Here is a 24,715-nt window from a genome sequence, read left to right as displayed (position 1 = left end):
AGCGCAAGATGACATTAGGAAGACTACACTATCATCATAAGTACCCTTTAAGATAGTGCACCATTCTGATTTGTCTTTTTACACTGAAGAATGAAGAATTTCTTTGAACACAACATGTTTTCTAATTTTATATATCTTCTGATATAATTTGTTTTTATTTGCAGTGCATGAACTAACAGAATGCTTACCCCCAACATAATGCACACGGAACAGTACAACCCAAAATAATGTGGGTTGTATAATCTCAACTACTAAAATGATATTTTTTACTGTTCTGTTCAGATCCAAATATAAAGTAACCTCATTTCCAAGCGCAGAACAAAAAACGTTTTTTGAAAATCCTCCATTTTACAGCTGCATTCAAAGCTCTGGCACTTTAAACACAAGATGCTGATAGAAGTTCTGTATTGCTGCATGCAAGTTTCTATGTATGTCTTTAATATGTTTGCCAACCTTCTGGTTGTACTCTGTACAGTGGATGTGATAGACAGCAAGAGAAAAAATGGCAGTTGTGTACCCTAGATATTGCAGAGATTCCATGCTATTTTGGAGCCTCAAAGATATCTGATTTAGTGCCGCATTAATATAAAATGTGCAAAGATAAAAGTGCTTTGATTCTGTACATCTGTACGACATTAATGTATGACATTAAACCATGTCACTCTATGTGACTCCCTAGTCACTTGTTTTCTCCTCCGTCTTTGCTTTCAGATTAACATTAACTCTCTCATGTCCCATGGATCTTAAAAACTTCCCTATGGATAGTCAGACCTGTATCATGCAGCTGGAGAGCTGTAAGTACAGTATAAACACACACAGACACACACACACGTTTGTAGTTCTATACTTGTGAGGTCTCTTGTTGACATTATACATTCCCTAGCCCCTTACTCTAACCCAACCTTTTCCCATAACAGAACCTAAACCTAGTTCTAAACATAGGCTTGAAACAAAGTATATGTTATGGTTCGAAATCAAGGAAATGGTATACTCATTTGTATTCTTTCAATTACATCAGATACCTATTACTACATTTCTTCATTTCTACATTTCCACTTCTGCCTTTCGTAATTTGCTCACATACAGTAGTAGCTGGAAACAATGTAATGGCATGGGGATGTATTGTATACCTACCTAAAATATGTACAGATACAGTACACCTTTTGCTGAGTGCTGTTTATGGGCCTCTTTCATCGTTTTTAAGGAATTTCTTCTTACACAGTTTTCACGAAGAATCTGACATTGAGTGTCAACAATAGTTGACAGTGTCATATCTGCACAATGATCCGGTTTAGGAGGCTGAAACTTCTGAATGTGTATCCTTGGGGAGAGCCCTCTAAATTGCCCAATTTGAAGCAAATTGGATGAATTTTAATTTTCAACAAAATCTGGGCCTTGGCTGAGAATTCAAAGAAAGAATGTTCCAATCCTTTTCATTTTCTCACCAGTGAATCCATAGACTGAGACGATAGTACAGTCCAAATCTCAGCTTCTTAGCCCAAGGTATTGTTGGAATATGGCGCTGGGTAATTGTGTAGCAACATATGTAGCAAGGAATCTGACATTTGGAACACTTGTGAACACGTGGCGACATGTAGGTCAAATGAGTGGCAGAAGTTATTTCTGCCATTTGCTGGGCCAGCATTTGGGGGTTCCCCCAAATGTCAGTCAGTAGCGGTTTCACACTCCTTCATTTTAGTTGCTCTAAAATTCCAAAGTAGTGTGGATGCTAGGCGTAAACAATGTAAAAATATGTGTTTCAAAACGGAAATGTAGAAGAGTGGATGCAGCCTCGGGCTGAGTCCAGCTACTTTACGAAGGAAGCTCATTTTGGCCGATGTATCCGTGATCTTATTCTTTCAATCACTACACAAAGATCTTGACCATACGAGGCTCAGCTCTGTCTTCACTACAATGGGCCGATACAAGCCCCACATCACTGCTGACGCCACACCGGACCGCCTTTCCATCTCACACTCCAGTTTACTGTCACCTGTGAACAAGACCCCGATATCCTTGAACTCCCTCAGTTGGGACAGACTTACTTCCAACCCGGAGTGATCCATCCTCTGGTTTCAGTCAGAGAACTGTGGCCTCAGAGTTGGAGGTACTGACTCTCATTTTGACCACTTCCCACTCGGCTGCAAACAGTCCCAGTGCGTGCTGAAGGTCACGGTCTGACGGAACCAACAGAACTACATCATCTGCAAAGAGCATAGACGCAATTCTGATGTCCCCAAACCGGACACTCTCCTCCCCCCCGGCTGCGTCTTTAGTTCTTGTCCATGTAAATCACAAAGAGAGTAGATTATTATAAAGGACTACCCTGGCAGGGCAGTGAGGAACACCTACTGGAAACATATGTTTGAGTACTTGAGACAACACGTAATATTGAATGATCGTATGACATTGTTCTTTTAGAAAACAACGGTGAGCCCTGTCAAAATGGTTCTCAGTGCAGCAGTACGGTCAGGGGACTATACATTTACTGAAGTGCTGTACTTGAATACATTGTTATTGTACTTGTACTTATCTTGAGCTTTTCCAATTATTGCTACTTTATACAGTAGTTAGTATGGTGACATTACAGATTACATGTTACAAACCGGATGGTGGATTGCTGCACTTACAAGTATAAAGTAATTAATCTCCTTCTGAAACATGAATATTCTGTTTACACATTAATGCACCTTGATCAAATTATCCTGTGGTTCGCTTTTTTCAGTTGGCTACACCATGAATGACCTGATCTTTGAGTGGCAGGAAAATGGATCAGTGCAAATGGCCGAAGGCCTCACGCTGCCACAGTTTCTTCTAAAAGATGAGTCAGATCTCAGATACTGCACCAAGCACTACAACACAGGTAACGCACACACCGCAAGCATCGTGACACAGGCACTGTAACATGCACGCGGGTTGAAACGGTTGCCACATTTCATCAATCATGTGCTGCATGAATCAAGTCAAGAAAAACAAAAATCAGCTGGAAGATGGGAGAAACAAGCAATAACATTATTAACATGAACATTGGTGACAACATCCCTCCAGACTGATATTGTCTTTTCATTGAAAGAGAAATATATGGCATTCAGAGCATTAAAATAGCAACAAATAACTATTTGCAATGCAAAGATAGTGGAGTAATGTCTACCTGAGCAGAGAACGATGTTGCTCTCCCTCTGCGTGTGTTGTTAGCCGAGCTTCTTCTTGCTTTGTTGACAAAAACCAGAGCGGCCATGTGTGCTTTATTGTTTGTTGTTGCTTGTTGAAGCAGGGTTGGATTACAGGTAGATACAGCCAACAGTGCCTTTTGAGATCATCACTGATCATCTTTGTTGCTGATAACCCGCACTTCAGAAATGTACCCTGTAATTATAAATATGCAAATATTATTTTAAGCGTGTCTCCGCTTTGTTGCAGGTAAATTTACTTGTATTGAAGTGCGGTTCCACCTGGAGCGTCAGATGGGCTACTACCTGATCCAGATGTACATCCCTTCTCTGCTCATTGTCATCCTGTCCTGGGTCTCCTTCTGGATCAACATGGATGCTGCCCCAGCCAGAGTGGCACTGGGCATCACCACTGTCCTCACAATGACAACACAGAGTTCAGGTTCCCGCACTTCACTGCCCAAGGTCTTTTTTTAAATTATTTCTAAATATTTGTGTCTTTTAAATGTTAACTTTATTTCATCAGGAAGCCTCCTGAGATAGAAAACTATTTTCAGAGGGAGACCTGGCCAAGATGGCACACCAGTTACAACTTAAATAGAAATAAACACAAATGTAACATAGTGTATTTTATTTTCCATCTGAATCAGTGTATTGTTATATTTTAGGTGCCCCTATCCCAACACATGCAGGTTAGATGAATTAGAGGTTCTTAACTTGCAATGTGAATGTGAGTATGAATGGTTGTCTGTCTGTATTTGTCTGTCTTGTGACAGCTGGTTTTCTCGGCCAGTTTACAGTACAGGGTTGCTCTCCCTCGAGTACAGGGTAAGATAGGAAGGATATTACTTGGCTGGTACTGTGATGGTACTAACATGTTCAAGCGACAATTTAGAATGTATTGTAATTTTTGTCCACAGGCCTTCAATAACACACACATCTGTATATGAAGGAAGAGAGAAAAAGGGTTCTAATTGGGGTACAAGAACCATAAAGTTCTTCTTTTTTTTTTAGTTGCTCCTGTTATTTACAGTTTTTACAATTGCCATCGTGTCCCCTGAAATACACCTCTCCATTATAGCGCCTTTCCACGAGGGGGCGATGATACATTCACGGACCTCCTTGCCGGCTCAGTCTTTTCCACTCTACTCCCCATCTTGGCCTCGATGTTATTATGGATCGCGCGCAAATCTCTCCCCTGGGTTAACAGTGGGATGTCTGCCTGTGTTACCTGGAGGGGAATACAACACACGCTAGTTTAATGCTGCTTTCACAGACCTCATCTCCGTATAAGAAAGGGGCAGGATTGGAGCAACTTCTGTCAGCTGCAACTTTTAAAGCAAGCCATGATGCGTTCAGGGATCTCCGACTCTGACTATTCTATGTCATTGTCTTATTGGCCAGCTTCCCCTTTATGGAAGGTCTGGTGGCTCGGAGGTCTGAGACATGACATCACAGCTTTTTTTCATTGCCGACCCACAGCATTCCCCTCGTCCTCTAACGCAGTTTTACTGCATGGATGGACGGGACACTGAGACCGGGTCATTTTCTTCAGCTCTTAGGTTAATGCTGTTAAGAAAATGAGTTGATGACCTCTTGACGTTGGTCCTTATCTGATGAATATAGGTTGGCATAAAAACTTCTGGAGATTTTATTTATCCCATTGGGTGAATTTGTGGGCTTCCCTGCTGATTCCTTAATGATGAAGATTTTAGTTTTTTCTTTATTTTGTTCTGTTGATTTGCCAAGTATTTACCAGATGTATTGTTGTGGTGAAGATGTTCTTGTCAATGTCACTAATTGAGTTTTCGTATTTATAATTGAATTGAATTCGTTCTGGGTTTCCTCTGTTGGGTTACTTTGAGTTGGTTGATTTTTTTTTGTTCCAGTTCAACGTATTGTTCTTTTTCTTTCCTTTTTTTTAAAAAACAGAGAATGAAATGATTATGACTTTTAATTAAAACTGCCTTCCCTGTTTCCCACAGAAGGGTTGGTGATGACTGTGGGGAATCATTTATTTCTAGGAAGGATGCCCACTCTTTTTTAATGAGACCATCAAACTGATGGTCTTTGAGAAGAGATGTATTGAAGCGCCATCTGGTGATGGGTTTATGTAGACTATTTCTATTCCATGAAAATATTAGGAGAGCATGATATGATGAAATAGATATATTTGAATTGCTGGTGAGGAAGAAGTCAATCAACTGTTTAGTTGTTTCTGCAGACTGCCAGGTAGGCTTATAGTTTAAGAAATATTTGAGATGGAAGAAAACAATTATGAAAAAAGGATGGGTCATCAGTGTTTGGGCCATGAACATGACAGATTGATATGTTTATAATGATAAAACGTGATAAAAAAAGAGACTTTTTTGTTTATTAAAATACATTCTCCTCTTTATTTAGTGTGATGGTGAGCCGAGGATGAGACGACAATTTGTTGAAGTCTGATTCGGAGACGTGCGTTTCTTGTATCAAACATATATCTGCTTGCCGTTTGGCCAAATGATTCTAAACTTAATTTTTTTTTTGCCTGAGCACCAAGTCCACGGATATTCCATATTACGAATTTGAGTAATGACATGTTGATCGGGTTGCTATAGGCTGAGCATTAATGTTGATAAAGGTGATAAATCAAACAAGTTTCGGCACACACAAGTAAAAAACTAATCCTTATTGGTTATAATAATTTATACTTGATGGGGGTTATATAGACTGTTAGGGGTTGTGTGTGTGTGTGTGTGTGTGTGTGTGTGTGTGTGTGTGTGTGTGTGTGTGTGTGTGTGTGTGTGTGTGTGTGTGTGTGTGCGGAGCTATAGCAGTGGGAGAGAGAGAAAGAGAGAGAGGGTGTGGGGGGGGGGGGTCTAGAGGAGTCAGGGGGTTGCATCCTTATTTTGGTACAACTATCCATCTATGTATAATTTGTCCCCTGATATTGTTTTTTTTCCTTCGTTCATCATGTGTTTTTGGATTAGAAGTAGTTCTTTGATTTCTTTTGGATACTGGCCATTGAGTCGGTAGTCTGTTTCTTTGAGTTGCCTGTCCGATGTTGAACCTGTTCTTTTTGTTGGTAGTGTTCAGAGTTAGCGATGATTTGCCGTGGTCGGTTATTGTTGTTCTTCGGTCCCAGACGGTGTACGCGGTAGAATGTTATGTTGCTGACGGTCTCTGCGGGTAGTTTGAGCTGTTTGGACATGAATTCCTTGACATGAATTATCTCATACTGGGTGCTTGTAAGTCCAGAATGATCTCTTTCAGCATGATGTTTTCGGTGAAGTGGATGGAGTTGTACCTGTGCTAAAGTGTGGTCTTTTCTGTGTCGCCTGTACTGTTCTTGTTTATGATGCAGAGTCGGATGAAGCACTCGTCAGTGTAGTTTTCCTGACTGGAAACATTGCAAACTGGCATGGGATGTGCACAGCTCAGGACAAAAATGGGTGACGAAAAATACTTATCTTCCAAGTATCAGTGATATCGGTGACAAGAGGTGCCTGCAAAGAGCTCAGAGGATATTAATTAAAAGACAAAACCAACCCAGCCACAGCCTGTTCCCCCTGCTGTCATCTGGAAAGAGATACAGAAATATCAGCTGCCGAACCAACAACAGCTTCTTTCCTCTGGCTGTAAGACTCTTTAATTCATCATCCACCCTCCATATATAATATTGTTATTTTGTGTTTTGTTTTGCAGCAAAATTGGACAACAATCTGCATTTAGTTGAGCAACCCTGTTGTACAATGACAAAAAAAAAAGAATCTTGTGTATTAACCTTGAAAAAGTTACATCCGCTTTGCCCAGTTAAACCCACATCAGATGCAATTAACAGCTCCTCGCCTGGTCGGGATGGTGTGGCTGGTAAAGCCCTATCCCAGAAACGTCTAGCAGGATGGCTTTGTGAGTGCATCTCCTAAGCCTTCAGGTGGAAACTAAGAGACCTGTGGACTCTAAACACAGCGGGCTAGTGGTGGCGGCGGCTTTATACGAACGGCAGCATCCTGGTCCGTTCACACGGTTTGATCTCTTGGACAATGTCGAGCTCCTTGTCAGGGTCTGTGCTTGGTGGAACGACACAGGACTGGTTGAGTTTAAAGACACGCTGTTTTGAATTTTGAAAGATGTGGTCAATGAATGCTTTTTGTGTCAAAACGATTTAAAAGTGATTCACAGTTAGCCAAAACTAACTTCTGCTGGCTGTGTAAATAGTTTTGGTGAAAAAGCGTACTCGGTATGGAGAAAGGTGAGCTAGCAATTGTCAAAAACTCTATTTATTTATGTATTTCGTAGATTTTTAGATTTTTAGATATAATTAGTCACGTTTCCGGTGATAAGTGTAATGTTGGTATGGAGTCGGTCAGCTGTGGCCTATACCTGTGCCCCATTTACGTATCTTTTTAGTATTTAGAATTGATATCCGTTTGGTTCAAAGGGTTCAACTTCCAGGCCTTTGGTTCAGCACATATATATAAAAATATAGTCGCATATTTGTGTGTGTGTGCGTGTGGCATAATTGATATATTCCCTCTCCTGAGACCTGAAATCTTTCTCTATTTTTATTGGTGCATGTTTTGCATGGGCAAGCACAAGTATGTGTTGACTACAGACATCATGTATCTGGTGCGTGTGTAAGAAAGAGTCCCTTAGCCTCACTCTGATATCTTGTATGCATGAGAAAAAAACTACAAATGGAGCATATATTTACATAACCATTATCAGCTCACCCATCTCTATCACACATACTGTGTGTGTGTGTGTGTGTGTGTGTGTGTGTGTGTGTGTGTGTGTGTGTGTGTGTGTGTGTGTGTGTGTGTGTCTGTATTTAGAGGTTAGGAGGTTTCTCATGTTTCCAGTGCTGAACAGAACATTCCACTCCAGTATGTAGCACATGTTTGAATAAGTCATTATTTCATAAAGAAATGTTGCACCATTTCAACACCACACGCATCAGTGGCACAGCCGTTTGTGCTTGTGTGTTTTACTGGTCATGTAGGGACATAAATCTGACTACACAGTCAAACTGTGGGGACTTGCCTACCTTTTGGGGATAAAATAGGGACGATTGCACTCCCCCATAATATACATCATTACATGATGAATAGGTGGTTAGGTTTAGGCTGACGTTGAAAGGGCAGTAACTACAACCCTAAAACAATGTCTGTAATGATGACAATGATGAAGAAAATATGAATACACACATATACATAAGGACAGTGATTTTCAACTGCTGTGCCGCGGCACCAGGTGTTCCGTGGGAAAATGTCCAATTTCACTTAATGAGTGTGACGACCCCGCCTCTAACATCGTGGCTGATTGCCTGATGCAGAGCACCTGGTTCTGGAGCATAAAAGCCCTGCTCCAGTGTTGCTCTGCCCTGGTCGTGCTCTGACATACTTGGAGTGATCTCTGCCAGTGGCTGCCGATTATACTTTGGTTTGGTCTTCTTTGGTTTTGCTGACAACACCCCACACTTCATCCCACACACATCCATGCTCACACTACTGATATACTGACCGACACACTTCACAAAGGTAATTACTTTCTATTTTGTTAACAATAAATACGTTAATTTACCACCACCACCTGTGTCTTGTCCATATTTGTCATGGCCTAAGAGCCGGGTTGTGACAAATTGGGGGCTCGTCCGGGATTTTTTCCCGTCTTGTGCTGGGGCTTAGCGTTTAGGTCAGCTGGGCGGTGGAGTGGAGCTGCTCGTGGAGGGATCGATTTGAGGGATCGGACAGCGGTTTGGGGATAGACCTACGGGGTGAGTTGCGTGTTTTCCGCATGGGATGTGTTTTGTAGTCTGTTTTGCCCGGACTTCGTGAAGAGAGGAGGTTCGTGGTTGTGTTTGTGCTGCAGCGGGCCAGATGACTCCTGCGGGTTGCTCTGTGCGTTTTCTGTCAAGGTGGTGCGGAGTTTTCCCTTGTAGGCTGTAGCGACGTTCTCCTTTGGGTTCGTTGAGCTGGTTTGGGGTAGTGCTGTGGCGAACGTGGTTGAAGCTTGCTTGGGAGCATGGCCGTGGTTTCAGGAGAGTTGCTAGCTTGCTAGTCGCTCTGCTAAACCAGCGGTCTTCAGTGCATAAATACCCACCACAAGTAGCTGCATGAAGACTAGGGAGGAGCTTAGTTACCTGGGTTGATCTTTAGATAGCTGGGGGACTCCAAACCGAGGTGAGGATTGCTCCTCATTGCGTACAAGGGCAAGCGCTGTGGCATCTATCTGGTTCGGCTGTGTGCAGAAACGTAGTTTTGCTCGTTGTGTCGTCGTCGTTCTGAATAGTGGAAATGTCTGTGGTGGAGGCGTTCATTGCCGCTCCGTCTCAGGAGTCCCTGGATACATGCACGAAAGAGCAGTTGCTCTTGATTGCAGAGCATTATTCGGTGGTGGTTGTAGGAGATAAGCGTATCAAGGAGAACATTAGATATGCTATATCGTCTAAGTTGGCAGAGATAGGAATTATGTCTGGGGGTAAACAAGAGCCGTCTCCGATTCCTTCTGCTCTATCATTTCAGACTCTTGGGCTATCGTTTGAGCAACAGAAGGAGATTCTGATGTTGCAGATGGAACATGACAAAATTAAACGTGACTCTGAGCTGGAACATGACAGAGTGAGACATGAATTGGAAGTCAAAAAACAGATAGAATTGGAGAAAATCCGCCAGGAATCAGAGACGGCGAAGATAGAGCTGGAGAAATATCGTTTGTCTCTGGTCAGAGATGGCTTGTTGTCCGGTGAGGGTCTGGGCGAGCGGGTGTCCAGGTCTGCTGGGGACCGCTTTGACGTTAGTAATTTGCGCTGGTTACCGCCGTTTAATGAGAGGGATCCGGACACCTTTTTTTTGTTGTTTGAACGGGTAGCTCAGGCTAGGAACTGGCACGATGCGGACTGTGCGCTTATGCTTCAGTGTGTCCTCTCAGGGAAAGCACAGGAAGCGTATTCTTCTTTGAGTCTGGAGGATAGCTCTAGCTATTCTAAAGTAAAGAGTGCTGTGCTTAAGGTGTATGAGCTGGTGCCAGAAGCGTATCGCCAGCGTTTTAGGTCTTCTGAGAAGAAATGTGGTCGCACCTATGTAGAGCTGGTAAGGGACCTATCGACGCACTTTAAGCGATGGGTAACTGCACTTGGTGTGACGACTTTTGACGATTTGTGTGATTTGATGGTTTTGGAGCAGTTTAAAAGTGGTCTTCCAGATCGTATTGCAACATATATCATTGAACGGGAGATCACGACCGCTGCTGAGGCGGCTGTGACGGCTGATGAGCACGTGTTGCTTCATAAGAGCAGCTTCAGAGAGTGTCCTGTGGCTCGCGGTGGTTTTGGTGTGCGGGGGAGTGGTTTTGACGCAGGTTCGCGTGAGATGCGGTCAAAGACGGTTGGATTTTTTGGATCGGATCTTAAAACGGGTGTCAACTTTGACAATAGTGATACTTGTAACTATTGTCGGGAGGAAGGACATTGGAAGGCGGATTGTCCGGTGTTACAGGCTAAAACGAACGGCGGGAGAACTAAGGTTTGGCCGGCTGCTTGTGTCGCTACGGTTAAAGACAACGGCGGTGTTGCTGATGGGCTTCAATCTCACTCTTGTGGCCAGGATGTTTTGGCAGCCTATGCTCCTTTCGTACGCGGTGGATTTGTGTCACTGGTAGGAAGTGAGGTGAAGGTCCCGGTTACAATCTTGAGGGATACCGGTGCCTATGATTCCTACATTTTGGGCTCTGTTTTGCCTTTGTCTGAGGATACTGGTGACTGTGTTCTCAGTCGTGGGATGGGATTGGAGGTTCTCCCTGTTCCTTTGCATAAGATGGTGCTTGACTGTGAGCTGGTTAAGGGTGAGGTGGCTGTTGGGGTGCGTCCGGCATTACCGATCGAAGGTATACACTTTATTTTGGGCAACGGCTTGGCGGGTAGTAGAGTGTGGACTGACACTCCTCCGGAACCAGTGATCACATGTTGTCCAATTGTTTTTGTGTCTGACGAGAGCTCCAGAGTGCTGCCAGAGGTCTTTGCATCCTGCGAAGGTGCACGTGCTATGGGCAAATCGGACCCTGATGTGTCATCTGACGACACGGTTGGGATAGTTTTGGGGGTCCCACCTCTGTCTGAACTTCCTGTGTCACTGTCACACAGTGAGGTAGTAAAGGGGCTTCCATGGTTGATGTTGGCTGCGAGGGAGGGCGTACATGAGGGTACAGGCGTCAGCCCAAAGGTGTTGATCTTTGGACATTCTGTGTGGGGTCTCTTGGCAGGGCTGAAAGGTGGTTGTGTTGGTACTGAGTTGCCAGTGAGTCTCACAGTTGACTACGTGAATGGTTTTGGACGTATTTTGTTGGTGGCTGGAAGTATGGCACGGGGGGGGGGGTCGTCTGTGTCTCGGAGTGAGATGGAGAAGTTGTGTGACCAACGTGCAGAGCCTGATCGTGGTCTCTAAGGTGGGCGTTTGGGGTAATTTGGAAGCACGTTGTAAATTGGGCAAATTGCTTGGTCTCTCACCTATATATTGGCTAGTCACCAGTGTGACATTCCAACTTCATGTTGTATTGTTCTATTCGAGGTTGCAGATGATTGGGTGGGGAGCTAGAGGAAGGGTAGTGTGTACAATGGCCGTAGGTTGTGCTGTTTTTTTTTTTTTGTTGGGTTTAGTTCTGCTCTGTGGGCTGGCTGGCATGCCGGTGATCCCCTGGGGACACCGACTTTAAGGGGGGGGGTGTGACGACCCCGCCTCTAACATCGTGGCTGATTGCCTGATGCAGAGCACCTGGTTCTGGAGCATAAAAGCCCTGCTCCAGTGTTGCTCTGCCCTGGTCGTGCTCTGACATACTTGGAGTGATCTCTGCCAGTGGCTGCCGATTATACTTTGGTTTGGTCTTCTTTGGTTTTGCTGACAACACCCCACACTTCATCCCACACACATCCATGCTCACACTACTGATATACTGACCGACACACTTCACAAAGGTAATTACTTTCTATTTTGTTAACAATAAATACGTTAATTTACCACCACCACCTGTGTCTTGTCCATATTTGTCATGGCCTAAGAGCCGGGTTGTGACATGAGTCAAAAGAAATATAATTTAGTTGTTGCAAATACTTTGCCATTGTTGAGCGTCTGAGCTGCAATATAGTGGCTGGCTAAGTAATAACACTCTTCCATACCAATGGGTGGCAGTAGGCAGCGCAATAATGACCGTGTTCATTTAAGACAGTAGAGTTAAATGATGCGCGGGAGAGGTTGTGATGACGAGACGAACAGCGATGGAGAAATATTTGAAAAGGAAAAATGCAGACTCTGAACTGGGTCGTGGACAAAATAACCCAGAAGAAAAGCCTCGTGAGGATCAACACATTGAGAGACTTGTCATTAAATTGTCAGCATATATCCGGCCCTCGGTACAACGGCCCGCCAGAACATATATGTTTATCATAACTGGCCACCACACCACAGAGCTCCGGGACGAAACGTGGCGATGTGAGCTGGCTTTATGTGCAACATAACGAAGCATCTCACTGCGCTAAACCTCCAGCTTCAGGGACGTGTGATCACAGACATGTGTGATGCAGTAAAAGTCTCCACCGCTGTGTTCTCGACTGCGCATTTTGCTGATAACTGGGCGCACTTGGCACGGAGTTCACTCGGCGATTTGCCGACTTTGCAGCTCAGAAATATATAAAATAATATATTTGAACTGCTCAGCAATCCGTTTGCGTTTGCTGTTGAAGTGGAAAGAGCACCTGTGCACATCCACATGGAGCTGATAGACCTCCAGTGTAATGACACTTTCAAGGCAAAGTTTGACTCTGTGGGCGCTGCACAGGTTCCAAGCTTCATCCCCGAAACGATGCCTTAACTCCGCCTACTGTATGTTACTGCATGTTTGGGAGCACATACCTGTGTGAGCAGCTTTTCTCTGTGATGAAGATGAACCAAAACCCACACAGGAGTCATCACTGATGCACACCTTCACTCCACATTGAGGGTTTCCACAGAACCTAACCCCAGATATTAATGAACTGGCAGCCAAGAGAATATGCCAAACATCTGGCTCTGGTATATGCATAAAATAATGTAGCTACCTAAACATGTATTCTTTTTGCACTTTGTCCAATATCCCTTCTATCCTGTTTATTAAATGGTAATTTATTTGTCCCTCAACGTAGTCCCAATTTTTTGTTTTGGCCCTCTCTGGGATTGAGGTTGACACCATGGCATAGATGCTGTATTAGGCTAAAAGGTGTCATTTTGTAACGTTTTTGGTTGTTGGCCGCGGCTCAGAAAAGGTTGAAAAACACTGCATTAGGAGATGTGAAATTAACTTTTTGTGTAAGAATATTTTTGACTTACTAAAGTCACCCAGGTTCAAACTAGGGTTGAGATTGGGTTGAGTGAATTCACACAAAGAACAAAAACCTCAGAAGTGGACTGACCAGCTGATTGAGCAACATTGCCCTCCCAAAGGCTTGTCTCTAGCGCGGCGCAATGCTAAAGTTTACCAGCGGTCAACAAAAACATGTTCCTTGAACCACATCTCATTTGCATTGCAGGATCATCGAGAAAGCCTCTGGTGGGTGAATGTCGCCGATTGACACTTTACCTATTGTGTGTGTGTGTGTGTGTGTGTGTGTGTGTGTGTGTGTGTGTGTGTGTGTGTGTGTGTTTTTTCAAGGTCTCTTATGTCAAAGCCATAGACATCTGGATGGCAGTGTGTCTTCTCTTCGTCTTCTCTGCACTGTTGGAGTACGCCGCCGTCAACTTTGTGTCAAGGCAACATAAAGACCTGCTGCGTTTCAGACGGCATCCTAAGAGCAAGAGCAAGGTACGGAAAATTCCACATGCTACTTAATATCCATACCTGCACACAGATGTGCACATGCACACACACACACACACACACACACACACACACACACACACACTTTTGTTGTTTGTCTCTCAGCTCTGGTTTGAGGCTGCATACCTTTAGTGTAATGGCATTAGATGAGAGGGGGGGGGGGGGGGTGAAAAAGAAAAGCACGATGCCATTCCTGATGATACCAAATGTCAAAAGTGTATCTGACTGCATGTTTGAGTCTCCTGAAACACCACATCTCCCTCACTGTATTAGTGCATGATGCCACGACTGTTACTTCATCTATGTGGTTCACAGTTGTGTTATTTCTCTGACAGAAGGCCACCCAAACATAGTGTTAGTCTGTTGTCGATGCATGATTCGGATCTCTGGTACAGAAAAGGATCAACTCTGCATTCATTCAACTCACACACACAAACAGCATTTACTTAAGAGGAAGCTGGAAATCAGAAATGGTTATATGTCTCAGTCTGGGAGGGTAACTCAGTAAAAAAATATATGTATATATCTCAAACTTGTTGAATCTGAATTGAATTTATATTTTTTAATTAGTGGATAGTATTATTATCTGGCCAAAAACGTTGTACCTCCTCAGTTTAAATTGTTATGAAAACAAATTACAGGTGAAATAAGGGAGTTGGCCGGATCCCCCCAAAATCCCTGATCAGCTTTTATCAGATGGATTGTTAGTAGATGAGTAGAGAATGAGATATTACCCAAAAACACTAAACGCACCAGAGAAAATGCTCAGTCTTTTGAGGATAAAAAGCTAAAATAATGTATATTCGAAGGATGAATGAATAGTAGAATGGAACATCTGGAGATGCGACATAGCGACACATAAAAGGCCTTTTTTATATAATAGCATTTTCACCTGAGAAAATTTCAGTACTGAAGTTTGTGATTTACAAATGTATATTAATTGGTGTTAACTGCTGAGGGAATTGTTCAGAATTTAGACCAAAACCCCCAAACAAAATGTATTTGGCAGCTTTCAACATTGAACACTTTTAACATTTAGATTGACTGAATGAATGTGTCCCAACCCCTTGTTTTAGACGCTATTCTTCATTTTGTTTGGTCCTTTTGGTTTCTGTTTGTTGATTACTGGTGTGCATGCTGTCAACTGGTAGATCAGTGGAGGTGCTGTTGATCCAGAGGAGCTAGCTTATTCCCTCCGTCGTGTTAATGTTGACAACGGCCTCAAACCAACAGGCCCTCCTTATGGATCTATGACCAACGTCTACACCAGCAACCACAGGGTAATGGCACAGTACATACGTGTGTGTCTGTGAGGGTGTGTGCGCAGGTTTGCATGTATTTGTGTTTTACCTGCATGTTCCAACAGTCTGCTGGTTTAGCAAAGGCATGGTCAGGAACACTGGCTGAGGGTTACATAGGGTGGGAGCCACTGGCGTAGGTCATATTGATGCCCTCAACTAGCACGATACGCTAGATTTAAAATTGAGAAAAGTTATATCTTGAGTACAGCATCTCTAAGCATCTCTCAGAGCAAGCTTTGTAAATGTTCCATAATGGTCATCTATTACGCCATGTGTGAAATGAATCTTTTCTGCTGTATCCAATCCAAGGCCAATAGTATATATAAACAAAACAGCAAATCAGTTTAACCCTTGTTCAGTGCCATGCTCATGTGTAATCTGTGAAATAATAAATGTGCACTATTATCTGATCCGTGAGCCCGTTCCCCTCTTTCGTTGTGTCTCCAACAGGAAGGGGAAGTGCATGAGAACAGACTGACCTCTACAGCCGCTGTGACCTCCACTCCAAGGAACAGCAAGGACCCGAAGGGCAGCGCCAACAATACTGTTACTGTACTGAACACCCCGAGAGCCACAGCAAACGCTGCCCAGAAACCACCTGGGGAAGCAGCAGGCGGAGGGGGTAAAAGCATTGAAGAGATGAGGAAGTTATTTATCGACAGAGCCAAAAAGATTGACACTGTGTCGAGGGCCGGCTTCCCTCTGGCCTTTCTCTTCTTCAATATATTCTACTGGGTACTTTATAAGATACTTCGACGTGAAGATGTACATATGCGATAGAGAAAGAAAGTACAGAGATTATTTATTTACAGTACATGCACACGCATCCTTATACCTCTATTCATACGAGGACTTCATTAACTACCTTCATTTCCCTTTTTCTTAACCCTGACCCATTTTTAAAACATGCCATGATTCTGGAAGCATAAAGCTCACATCGGTTCTCACAAATAATGAACAAAAACAGAAAATGTAAAGCCAATTTAAAGAGGACAACCTCTTCAGTAGCAGAATAATGAGACTATTTATTAAGTATACGGCAGAGGGCTCTGTAAAAGATGCATAAACATACACAGCATATGGATATGTGTCCTATAAATTCTGAATTTATAAAATAATCTCCCACTATTGACTGAAGTGGCCCACCTGACTCAAAACCTATTGCTTACATATCAACATCATCAATGTGATGAGGAATGGAAGAAGTTGAAAATGAGGAAGAGCCCTGGAATCCATGTGAAACGCTTCATAATAACGCAGGCTATGAAGCATTAGTCAATTATGAGTAAATATGAATTCATCATTAATAAAGCATCGTTCACCACATTACTACACATACACATCTATAAATGTTTAATTGTTGATTAATAAGCGCATCTTTATTGTTTGATTTTATTTTCCTATGTTATAAACAAAGGATTCCCTATTTCTAAATTAAGTATTATTTCAATCACAAACCAATTATTTTAGAGTTGTCAATAGTTCTTTAGATCTTTTATAAAGTGTAATTATTTAAATGGGCATGTATGCATGCATTTATACATATAATGATTTAGACATGCACTAATGGTTAGGGAGTGTGTTAATATATATTTTAGAAACACAATCTAACTGCAATTCATGATTAATTCAGGTAGTAACTAGTCATTAAGTATTTTGTGTGGCCTCATTTAAAGTGAGGACTATCTATGCCTTACAAAGTATTTACAAATGACATTGAAAGGCTGGCAATACCTCAAAACTCACAAAGGTCTCAATTAGTCTTCTATCTTCTTCAGTTATCTACAGAAAAAGCACAGAGACACAATACAAAGTGATAAAAAGCATATCAACATTTATTGCAAGATGCTAAAAAATGCACTGGTAAAAACATATCTATCAGCCTTTCATGTATTTATAAAAACCAACATCCACAGATTCTCCTTCAGGAGAACATGGCTGGATATAAAACATGTGTAACTGTACAACTGTGCTGTTGAGTTAAAAGGGAGATAAACCTCTGCAATCTCATGTCAAATTAAACTCTTTCAAGGGTAAATATGGCTGAATACAAATTCACTAACGCCAACAGTGCCACAATGCCACATATAAAATCTTTCACAGTATCAACATTCAATTCAATTCAACAATCTCGCAAACATTTGACAGTACCATTGCTGATCTCGGCCAAGTTTGATCTTTCCCATTTCTACAACTTCAGAGTAGATGTGAAAACCTTCCTAGTTGCTCGATCAGCTCTTTTACTCTCCTACATGGTCCCTCCTCTACCGCACTGCCTCAGAATTGTTTTGTACCGGGCCACCACCCATTCCTTTTTTTGGGCAGCGATTAAGAGAACATGCAGACCAACCGGAATGTATGCTTGCGAGTCAAACGCTCGCATTCGGTTTCAATCTGCAGCGAGATCAGAGTGGTTGCAACTGAGAGACCTACGTGTAGATGGTTTACCAGGTCATTCCTCTCTATCCAGAATGTGATTTGTTACAGCAAGACTGGTTAGTTAGCGCCATAAAACAAATGCACATGCAATGCCACGTCATGTGGGGACAACCAGCCAGGAGAGGAACAATTGCACAGCAGAGATAAGCGTGAGCCGACCGAAAACCCAGCAAGTGAAACGGGGTGAAAGTAACGTTAGCGGTTTAACCCTTCAGACTTCTTCCCATACTTTGTCCCATTCCACTTCCTCTTCTTCTTGCCCCCTTCTAATGAGGACGCTAGAGGAGGAGTCAGACAGAGGATCAGAAGATCCCACTGAGCTTTCACCAGAGGAATTTGAAGACATGTGGATTGCTTGGGAGGAACATGTGTCTTCTTATTCTAAGAACTGTTTAAACAGATGCAAATACAAACATAAGGCTCACAGCACATATCACAAAGGAACATGTGTATGCATATCCTACTACAATCACATTATAAGACCCAACTGTACTATCATTTGACTACATACTGTGTGTTCAGAGACTTACCTGATGCCAACTGTTCTTTCAGATAGTCTCTCTACTTGCTCATCAATCTTCTCCTTTTGTCACTCTGCCCTCAGCTTACACACCTATAACTCATGGGATTTATTTTTTTGGTTGCCAGCCGTGCAGTAGGGGTTATGGACACACCTAATAGAAAGTAATTGTGTATTATTGAATAAATCTAGAATGTTGTATTTCCCTTATCTGCTGGTCTTGGCATGCTATAAGCCTAAAATATTTTAATCACTACATTCATATGAACAAATAAATGGTCATCTAACGTTAACATGCTGTGACAGAGAAATGTGCATACCTCTACATTTAACATATTTTAGGTGAATTAGGTAGAATTGTATTTCTCAGTGAATTAATCTGCACAAAAATGCTTTGGGGTTTATGTCAATGCCGAGATTTGAAACAAGATTCTAGACAAAATTGACCAAATTCTTTCTCGGCTTGGCCGACGATGCAATCGTACCCCAGCGGGCTAAACAACAGATTTGTTCTCTCTGATATCAAAAGACATACAGTAACGTTACATCGTGAAGTTGTCCCCTGGATTGCTCTGTTTACAACTGAGTTGATGCGGTTACGTGTGCCAGTCTCAGGACCTCCAGCTAGTGACTAGCTTGCTAGTGACCCCTTTCTGACCCGGGTCAACACGCCCTTTCCACTTCGGTCAGAGGTTTTCCTTTGTCCCACGTTGATGATTTGTTGAAAGCATCATTTTGACTTCTTCTTCTTATTGTTTTTTGCAAACAATGACCAGATTCACTTGGCGAGAGAGGATTGTTGATGATCACATCGCTAAAAAAATTAATAATAAACACCCTGAAGCTGATAAAGTGGCTTCAGAAGAGGAGATTGCTAAAAACAAAAATCAAATGCAGAATATGCCGTCGGGACATGAAACTGAAGAAAAGGGCAAACAGTGCAGATCGATATGCTCGGTATGAACTAAATGATTAAATAAGTAAATGTAGACTAACATCAACGCTGCTGGCTGTGTGTTGATGTGTGTGTGGTAGTGCAGGGCGTTGGGGCGTATAGAATTGCATGAGGCCCCTTTCTAAAAAACTGTATTTTATGTCACTGTTCTTTTTAATTAGGATCTATGGACAAGCAGCACATATGGAGAAAGGAAAAACTCATTTTTGTCAGGCACAAGTCACACTTCAGTCGCTCAAAGATCTCCCTGAGTAACTGGATGCAATTCATGTGCAAGGAGGCGAGCAATAACGATAATAACATAGTCATAGGCTCACAACATTCCAGTTCTTTGTAATGTATAGGACTTTTTGTCAATGATTTTTATAGACACCTAAACATTACTTTTTTTATTTGCCTCTGAAGATTTTCTCAGGGTTTACGATTACGGCAGATTGACATGATGGGTCACACCACTGTGGCCCGTTTAGCAACTTAGTGAAATGGTTTTAAAAAATAAGGAAGGTGTGCGTCACAGCAGTTGAAAGGTTAAGAAGGCGTGCAGGCCAGCCGATTGGTAGGAGAAGGGAGTTTGTTGTGATCGACGAGGTCCCTTTTTTCTGCACAAAAGAAAGGTGTTTTAATGACAATCACTTTAAGTAATCGTGAAATATAGTCAACCAAGTTATAGTTAGGATAAAGTATCTGTTTACGTCAGTGTTTGATTTGTTTCTGCATCAGTATGGGAGAGTAAGAATGGCTGGTTGGTGGAAAAGAAAGAAGTGGGTCTTTGGGATGTTAGGTGTGAGGCATCACTAAGGGCGAGGTTCTGGAAAGCCTATTCTGCGTCTAGTGGGGAGAAGATCTAGTCCCCTTGATTGCCCATCATGTCTTGGATCATCAACTATCAGTGACATACTCCCTGCACTAGGGTACAACCATCATTCACAGCAGGTGGTATGTAGATCCCCACACTGGTGCCCATACCCACCATATTGAGAGGGCCTAGAGATCCTACAGGGAGCAGATCCAGAGGCTTAGGGGAAACCTCACCGAGGCTACATCCACACTACTACATTTTCGTTTTGAATACGCATATCTTTTGCTACGTTCCCGCCTGGCGCCCACACTACTCCAAAATTTTAGAACCCCAAAAACGGAGGCGTTTGAAAATGCTACGGGAGTCGTGTTGGTTTGAAAACAGGGTTGCGCCGTAGTGTGGACGGGCGGAAATGGGGACCTTTGCAAACGATGATGTAGACACCCGCGTTGGCTACTTGATTGGATCTTAGCAGTCACAATGTTTCCTTCCCTGATTGGTCACGCCGCCATAAGAAAACAAACAACAAAAGCCTTCATTACCAATTGACTACCAGTGGTTAATTCAACATGGATACCAGATTACAGGCGTTGCTGACCTTGTTGTCTATACTAGCAGCTGTTGTGCAGTAACATCTGCATTTATTAATTCTACTACTGCCGACATGCGGAGGAAGCAGCTGTTATTGGAGCTACAATGATGCTGAAACGTTGTGAGGATAGAGATCGTTTCAGCGCATTAGTGTGGATGTAGCCTGAGAGTTTGCCTTCTGACCATCTTGCAGTGATTGAGTGGAATGAATGGCTCCCAAAGAAACACTGTGATGGTGCGTTTGGCATGTTGGTTCATGACATTTTAAGAAAGTACAAGGAGTCATATTTAGTCACTGTACCTCGTGTGAAAGAGTTGAGATGGCAAGAGTGTGTGTCTTTTTATCTGAGATTTTTGAGACAAACTCCAAAGAATCAGTGTAGTTGAAGTTTTTGTACTGTCATTAAATGTATACTTCATGTATTATTTGATCATGTGTTGAGAATATTTATTTTTTTCTGTCTCACATTTATAAATATGTAATAACAAATGTTCATAGAACATCATTTGAGAAAATGTTTTGAGACTTGAGAGTCTTCTGCTGCAGCTGGAATCAGGTATTGTCAGTCTTTCAATGCCATTTGTGAATCCTTTGTGAAGGAGATAGTCCTCACTTTAGAAGAGGTCCCACAAAATACTTAACTAACGACTAGTAACTACCTAAATTAATCATGAATTTCATTTTTTTAAACATCTATTAACACACTCCCTCACCATTAGTGCATGTCTAAATATATGTACAAATGTATATGTATAAATGCATGCATGAATGTACAATTATTAAATCATTTACTAGCACTTTATAAATGATCTTCTGAACTGTTGACAACTCCTAAATAATTTTTTTTAATTAATATAATACTTAATTTTGAAATGTGGAATCCACCATTTATAAGTATTAAAAAAATACAATCATTAAACAGATTATAGATTAGCTAATTCATCAAGAATAAAACATTTATAGATATGTTTATGAATTGAATAGTAATGTGTATAAATGTAGGAACATTGTTTATTTATGATGAATTAAGTGTTTATTCATACTTTAATGCTTCATAGCGTGCAGTTATTATAAAGTGTTACCAAGTAGGGAAAATGCAACATAAGGTTTTGTAAGAATCAAATCAAAAGGCAGCTAGCCTACTTCATATTATAGATTATACTACATATTTATTTTTACATTATTTAAGCGTGACGCGAGTCACGTGAGGATGATTATGCCTGAGCTATGAGCTACATAATTTCAATTTTACCCGAAACATTTAGCCTAATCAATAATTTCCAGTGTTCAAAGGACACAATTATCATAGTCTGGGTTATCAAATAATGATTTCACTATCAGAATATCAATAAATGCAGACGCAAATAATGAATGAATACAACAACATCAATCTGCCAGTAGAAATATATCCTGCGCTTCTCATAGGGACACAGAACACAGTATAAATACAGAATGCTTGTTCATCAGGTAACACACTGATATCACACTGCTGCTCTGTGCATTAATAACTGTGTGTCTTAATATTAGCACAGTGATCATGTGTGCAGACACACTCCATCAAAAGTCTCTCCAGCTGTTAAAGCCGACTGGCAGCTGATCCAGCTGTGATCATCAGAAACAGACGTCGCTTCACGTGACGCTTCAGACGAAAGGAGGTCTCATTTCTCTAAAAAAAAAAAGAACACATTTCCTCGTTTCCTCTCTTCTAGCGTGGTTTCTTGCGTAAAAGACGCAAAGCGAGGGAACTGCGGGTGCAACCGAGAGACTTATGGGACGTACCCGTAGGACACAGCTGCCTGTGAAGTGATGCTGAACAACAAACTGACATCATCAGAAGGCGACTCTCTCACCCCGACGAGCCCAAAACATTCTAGAGGACATAAAAAAACAAGGCGGACAGAGTGAGCGAAACACTCAACCGTCACATATCGGTGCGCGGATCTGTTCATGCACGTGCACCGCGGCAGCAGCAGCAGCAGTCGTCTGCCGCGCGCATCTGTCTGTCCGTGCAGGAGCAGAGACAGACGGGCCTGGCGATGATGATGATGGCGGACTGCGTTGGTTTCCAAGCGCAAATCGCCTCGATTATCGAAATACTGGCAAATTCGGCAGTGGCGGAGATCTGCAAACTGGTGGACGACGGCTACGCAGCGCTGCGCTCCCAGATGGACCAGGAGCGGGAGAAGAGCGAGAGGGAGAACGACGCGCTGCGGAGGAAGCTGCGAGAGATTGACGTGAAGATGCGGAGCTACGAGAGGAAGATGAGGAGACGGAGTCAGCGGGAGGAAGCGCACCCCGTTCATTTTAGGCCGTCCGAAGGTAAGGTGGTAATAGATAAAGGTTCAATAAATAAATAAAGGCAGGGGCTGCAGTTTGCCAAGTGCGTTGCACCATCACTGCTACATTATGTCCGAGAGCATCATGACACACCTATGCCCTCATACAGCAATGTGGTGGCTGATGTCTTTAATCTCAATGAGACCACACAGTTGCTCTAACTTCATCCAGCTCTGCTGTCATGACTGATCTCACACACACACACACACACACACACACACACACACACACACACACACACACACACACACACACACACACACACACACACACACACACAAACACACTGTGCTCTGTGGCTCCTGTACTACTGTGGACCTCCGCATCATTCGGGGCCCTTATAATCATATGTTAATGCACCGTGTGGCAGGGCTGGCCAAAATGACAGTTCTAGTGCAGTTATGTGCAGAGAGTTTTGGTTTTGTCCAAATGTGTATTTATTCAAATGACCCCCCCTCCCCTACTGGGCTCCTACCCCCATTGCTTCCATCCATCCATCCATCCATTTTCCTCCGCTTATCCGGGGTCGGGTCGCAGTGGCAGCAGGCCAAGCAGGCTGACCCAGACTTCCCTCTCCCCGGCAACATGTTCCAGCTCATTCTGGGGGATCCCGAGGCGTTCCCAGGCTTGTTGCTTCCACTCTGTTCAATGTGTAGAATTTTTCTCTGCTGAAATACCCGGCCTTCGTTTGCCTGTTCTCCCTGCTGCTGTCTGGAAAGAGATACAGAAGTATCGGCTGCCGAACCACCAGACTTCAGAACAGCTTCTTTCCTCTGTGAAACTCCATTACTCATCCTCCATCCTCCACCCTTCACATGTAATATAGTTGTTGTTGTTTTTTCTTTTTTTTCTTTACTACGTAGCAAATTGGGATTACAATCTAAATGTTGTTGTGCAACCTTGTTGTACAATTACAAGTAAAAACCTTGTAACCTTGAATGAGTCTCAAAATCAGGCAATAAAGCATGACCCTCCTGAAAGCATATGTTCTCTACTATAGTAGAAGTCACATGCCCACATGTACAGTATGTGTCATTGACGGCTGCAATCTTCCCTGCTTTGCATACTGATTGCAAAGAGAAACTTAAATTTTGTTTAGAAATGACTTGAAGGACCTTAATAAAACTGAAGCTAATATGAGGCTTATAGAGTTAGACTACCTAAGTGGCCAAATCCCGCTTTAGGGAAGTTAACTGTTTTGGTTGAGTCTCATGGCTCTCATCAGCCTTGTTAGCAGCAGGTAGCGTTTTTTTGTGACAGTGCTCCGATAAACCCGCTGTACACTACCTGCTCAGCAACAAACAGCAGACAGGCATAGTTAGAGACTACGGGCCTTTTTCCGAGCGCCAGCATCTTTTTTCGAGGATTCAAAACCACAGTCCACAAACCAATGGTGACGTCAAGACGACTATGTCCACTTCTCATATACAGTCTATGGTTTTTCATGTATTTTATGCAAACTCTTTAGAACTCCTCTTAGCGGGTTTATTGGATTTGTTGGTATAATCACATACAATTACTGTGTGCTTTCTAGGGCCTGATAGTAATTCAGGCCCTAGAGGGGGTTAAATTCACAATAACCCAATATGCATGTTCAGCATTTCTTTTACTCAAAATTTCCAGTGCCACATATTCCATGCAGGAATTAACATCTTAGTAGTGCTCGCCATGTCAGATGGTCGCAGAAGTTGCTGGACGCGCCAACCTGATTCCCGCCAGTAGCCCCGAGGGGTGCAGAGTTGCCTGGTATGGAGCCGGTCGATGCTAAGCTATGATTG

The 24,715-nt window shown here is 42.7% G+C and overlaps 1 protein-coding gene across 1 annotated transcript in view; it reads left to right on the top strand.

Moving 5' to 3' along the window:
* LOC306696017 (glycine receptor subunit alpha-3-like) overlaps positions 1 to 16,075 on the top strand; it is a gene marked incomplete at its 3' end in the record, with an annotated part of 39,368 nt that extends 23,293 nt beyond the window's left edge. Inside the window, exons 5-10 of the mRNA XM_079159496.1 lie at positions 712 to 794; positions 2,726 to 2,863; positions 3,421 to 3,635; positions 13,830 to 13,979; positions 15,146 to 15,274; positions 15,746 to 16,075. Coding sequence (XP_079015622.1) covers positions 712 to 794; positions 2,726 to 2,863; positions 3,421 to 3,635; positions 13,830 to 13,979; positions 15,146 to 15,274; positions 15,746 to 16,075 — 1,045 coding nt within the window. The remainder of the gene's footprint in view (positions 1 to 711; positions 795 to 2,725; positions 2,864 to 3,420; positions 3,636 to 13,829; positions 13,980 to 15,145; positions 15,275 to 15,745) is intronic.
* Between the last annotated feature and the right edge of the window lie 8,640 nt (positions 16,076 to 24,715).

The sequence above is a fragment of the Pholis gunnellus genome (assembly GCF_910591455.1).
Source record: "Pholis gunnellus genome assembly, chromosome: 5".
In the NCBI taxonomy this organism is placed as follows: domain Eukaryota; kingdom Metazoa; phylum Chordata; class Actinopteri; order Perciformes; family Pholidae; genus Pholis; species Pholis gunnellus.
Note: the sequence above shows the minus strand (reverse complement) of the source record. Positions and strands in the feature narration are given on the sequence as shown.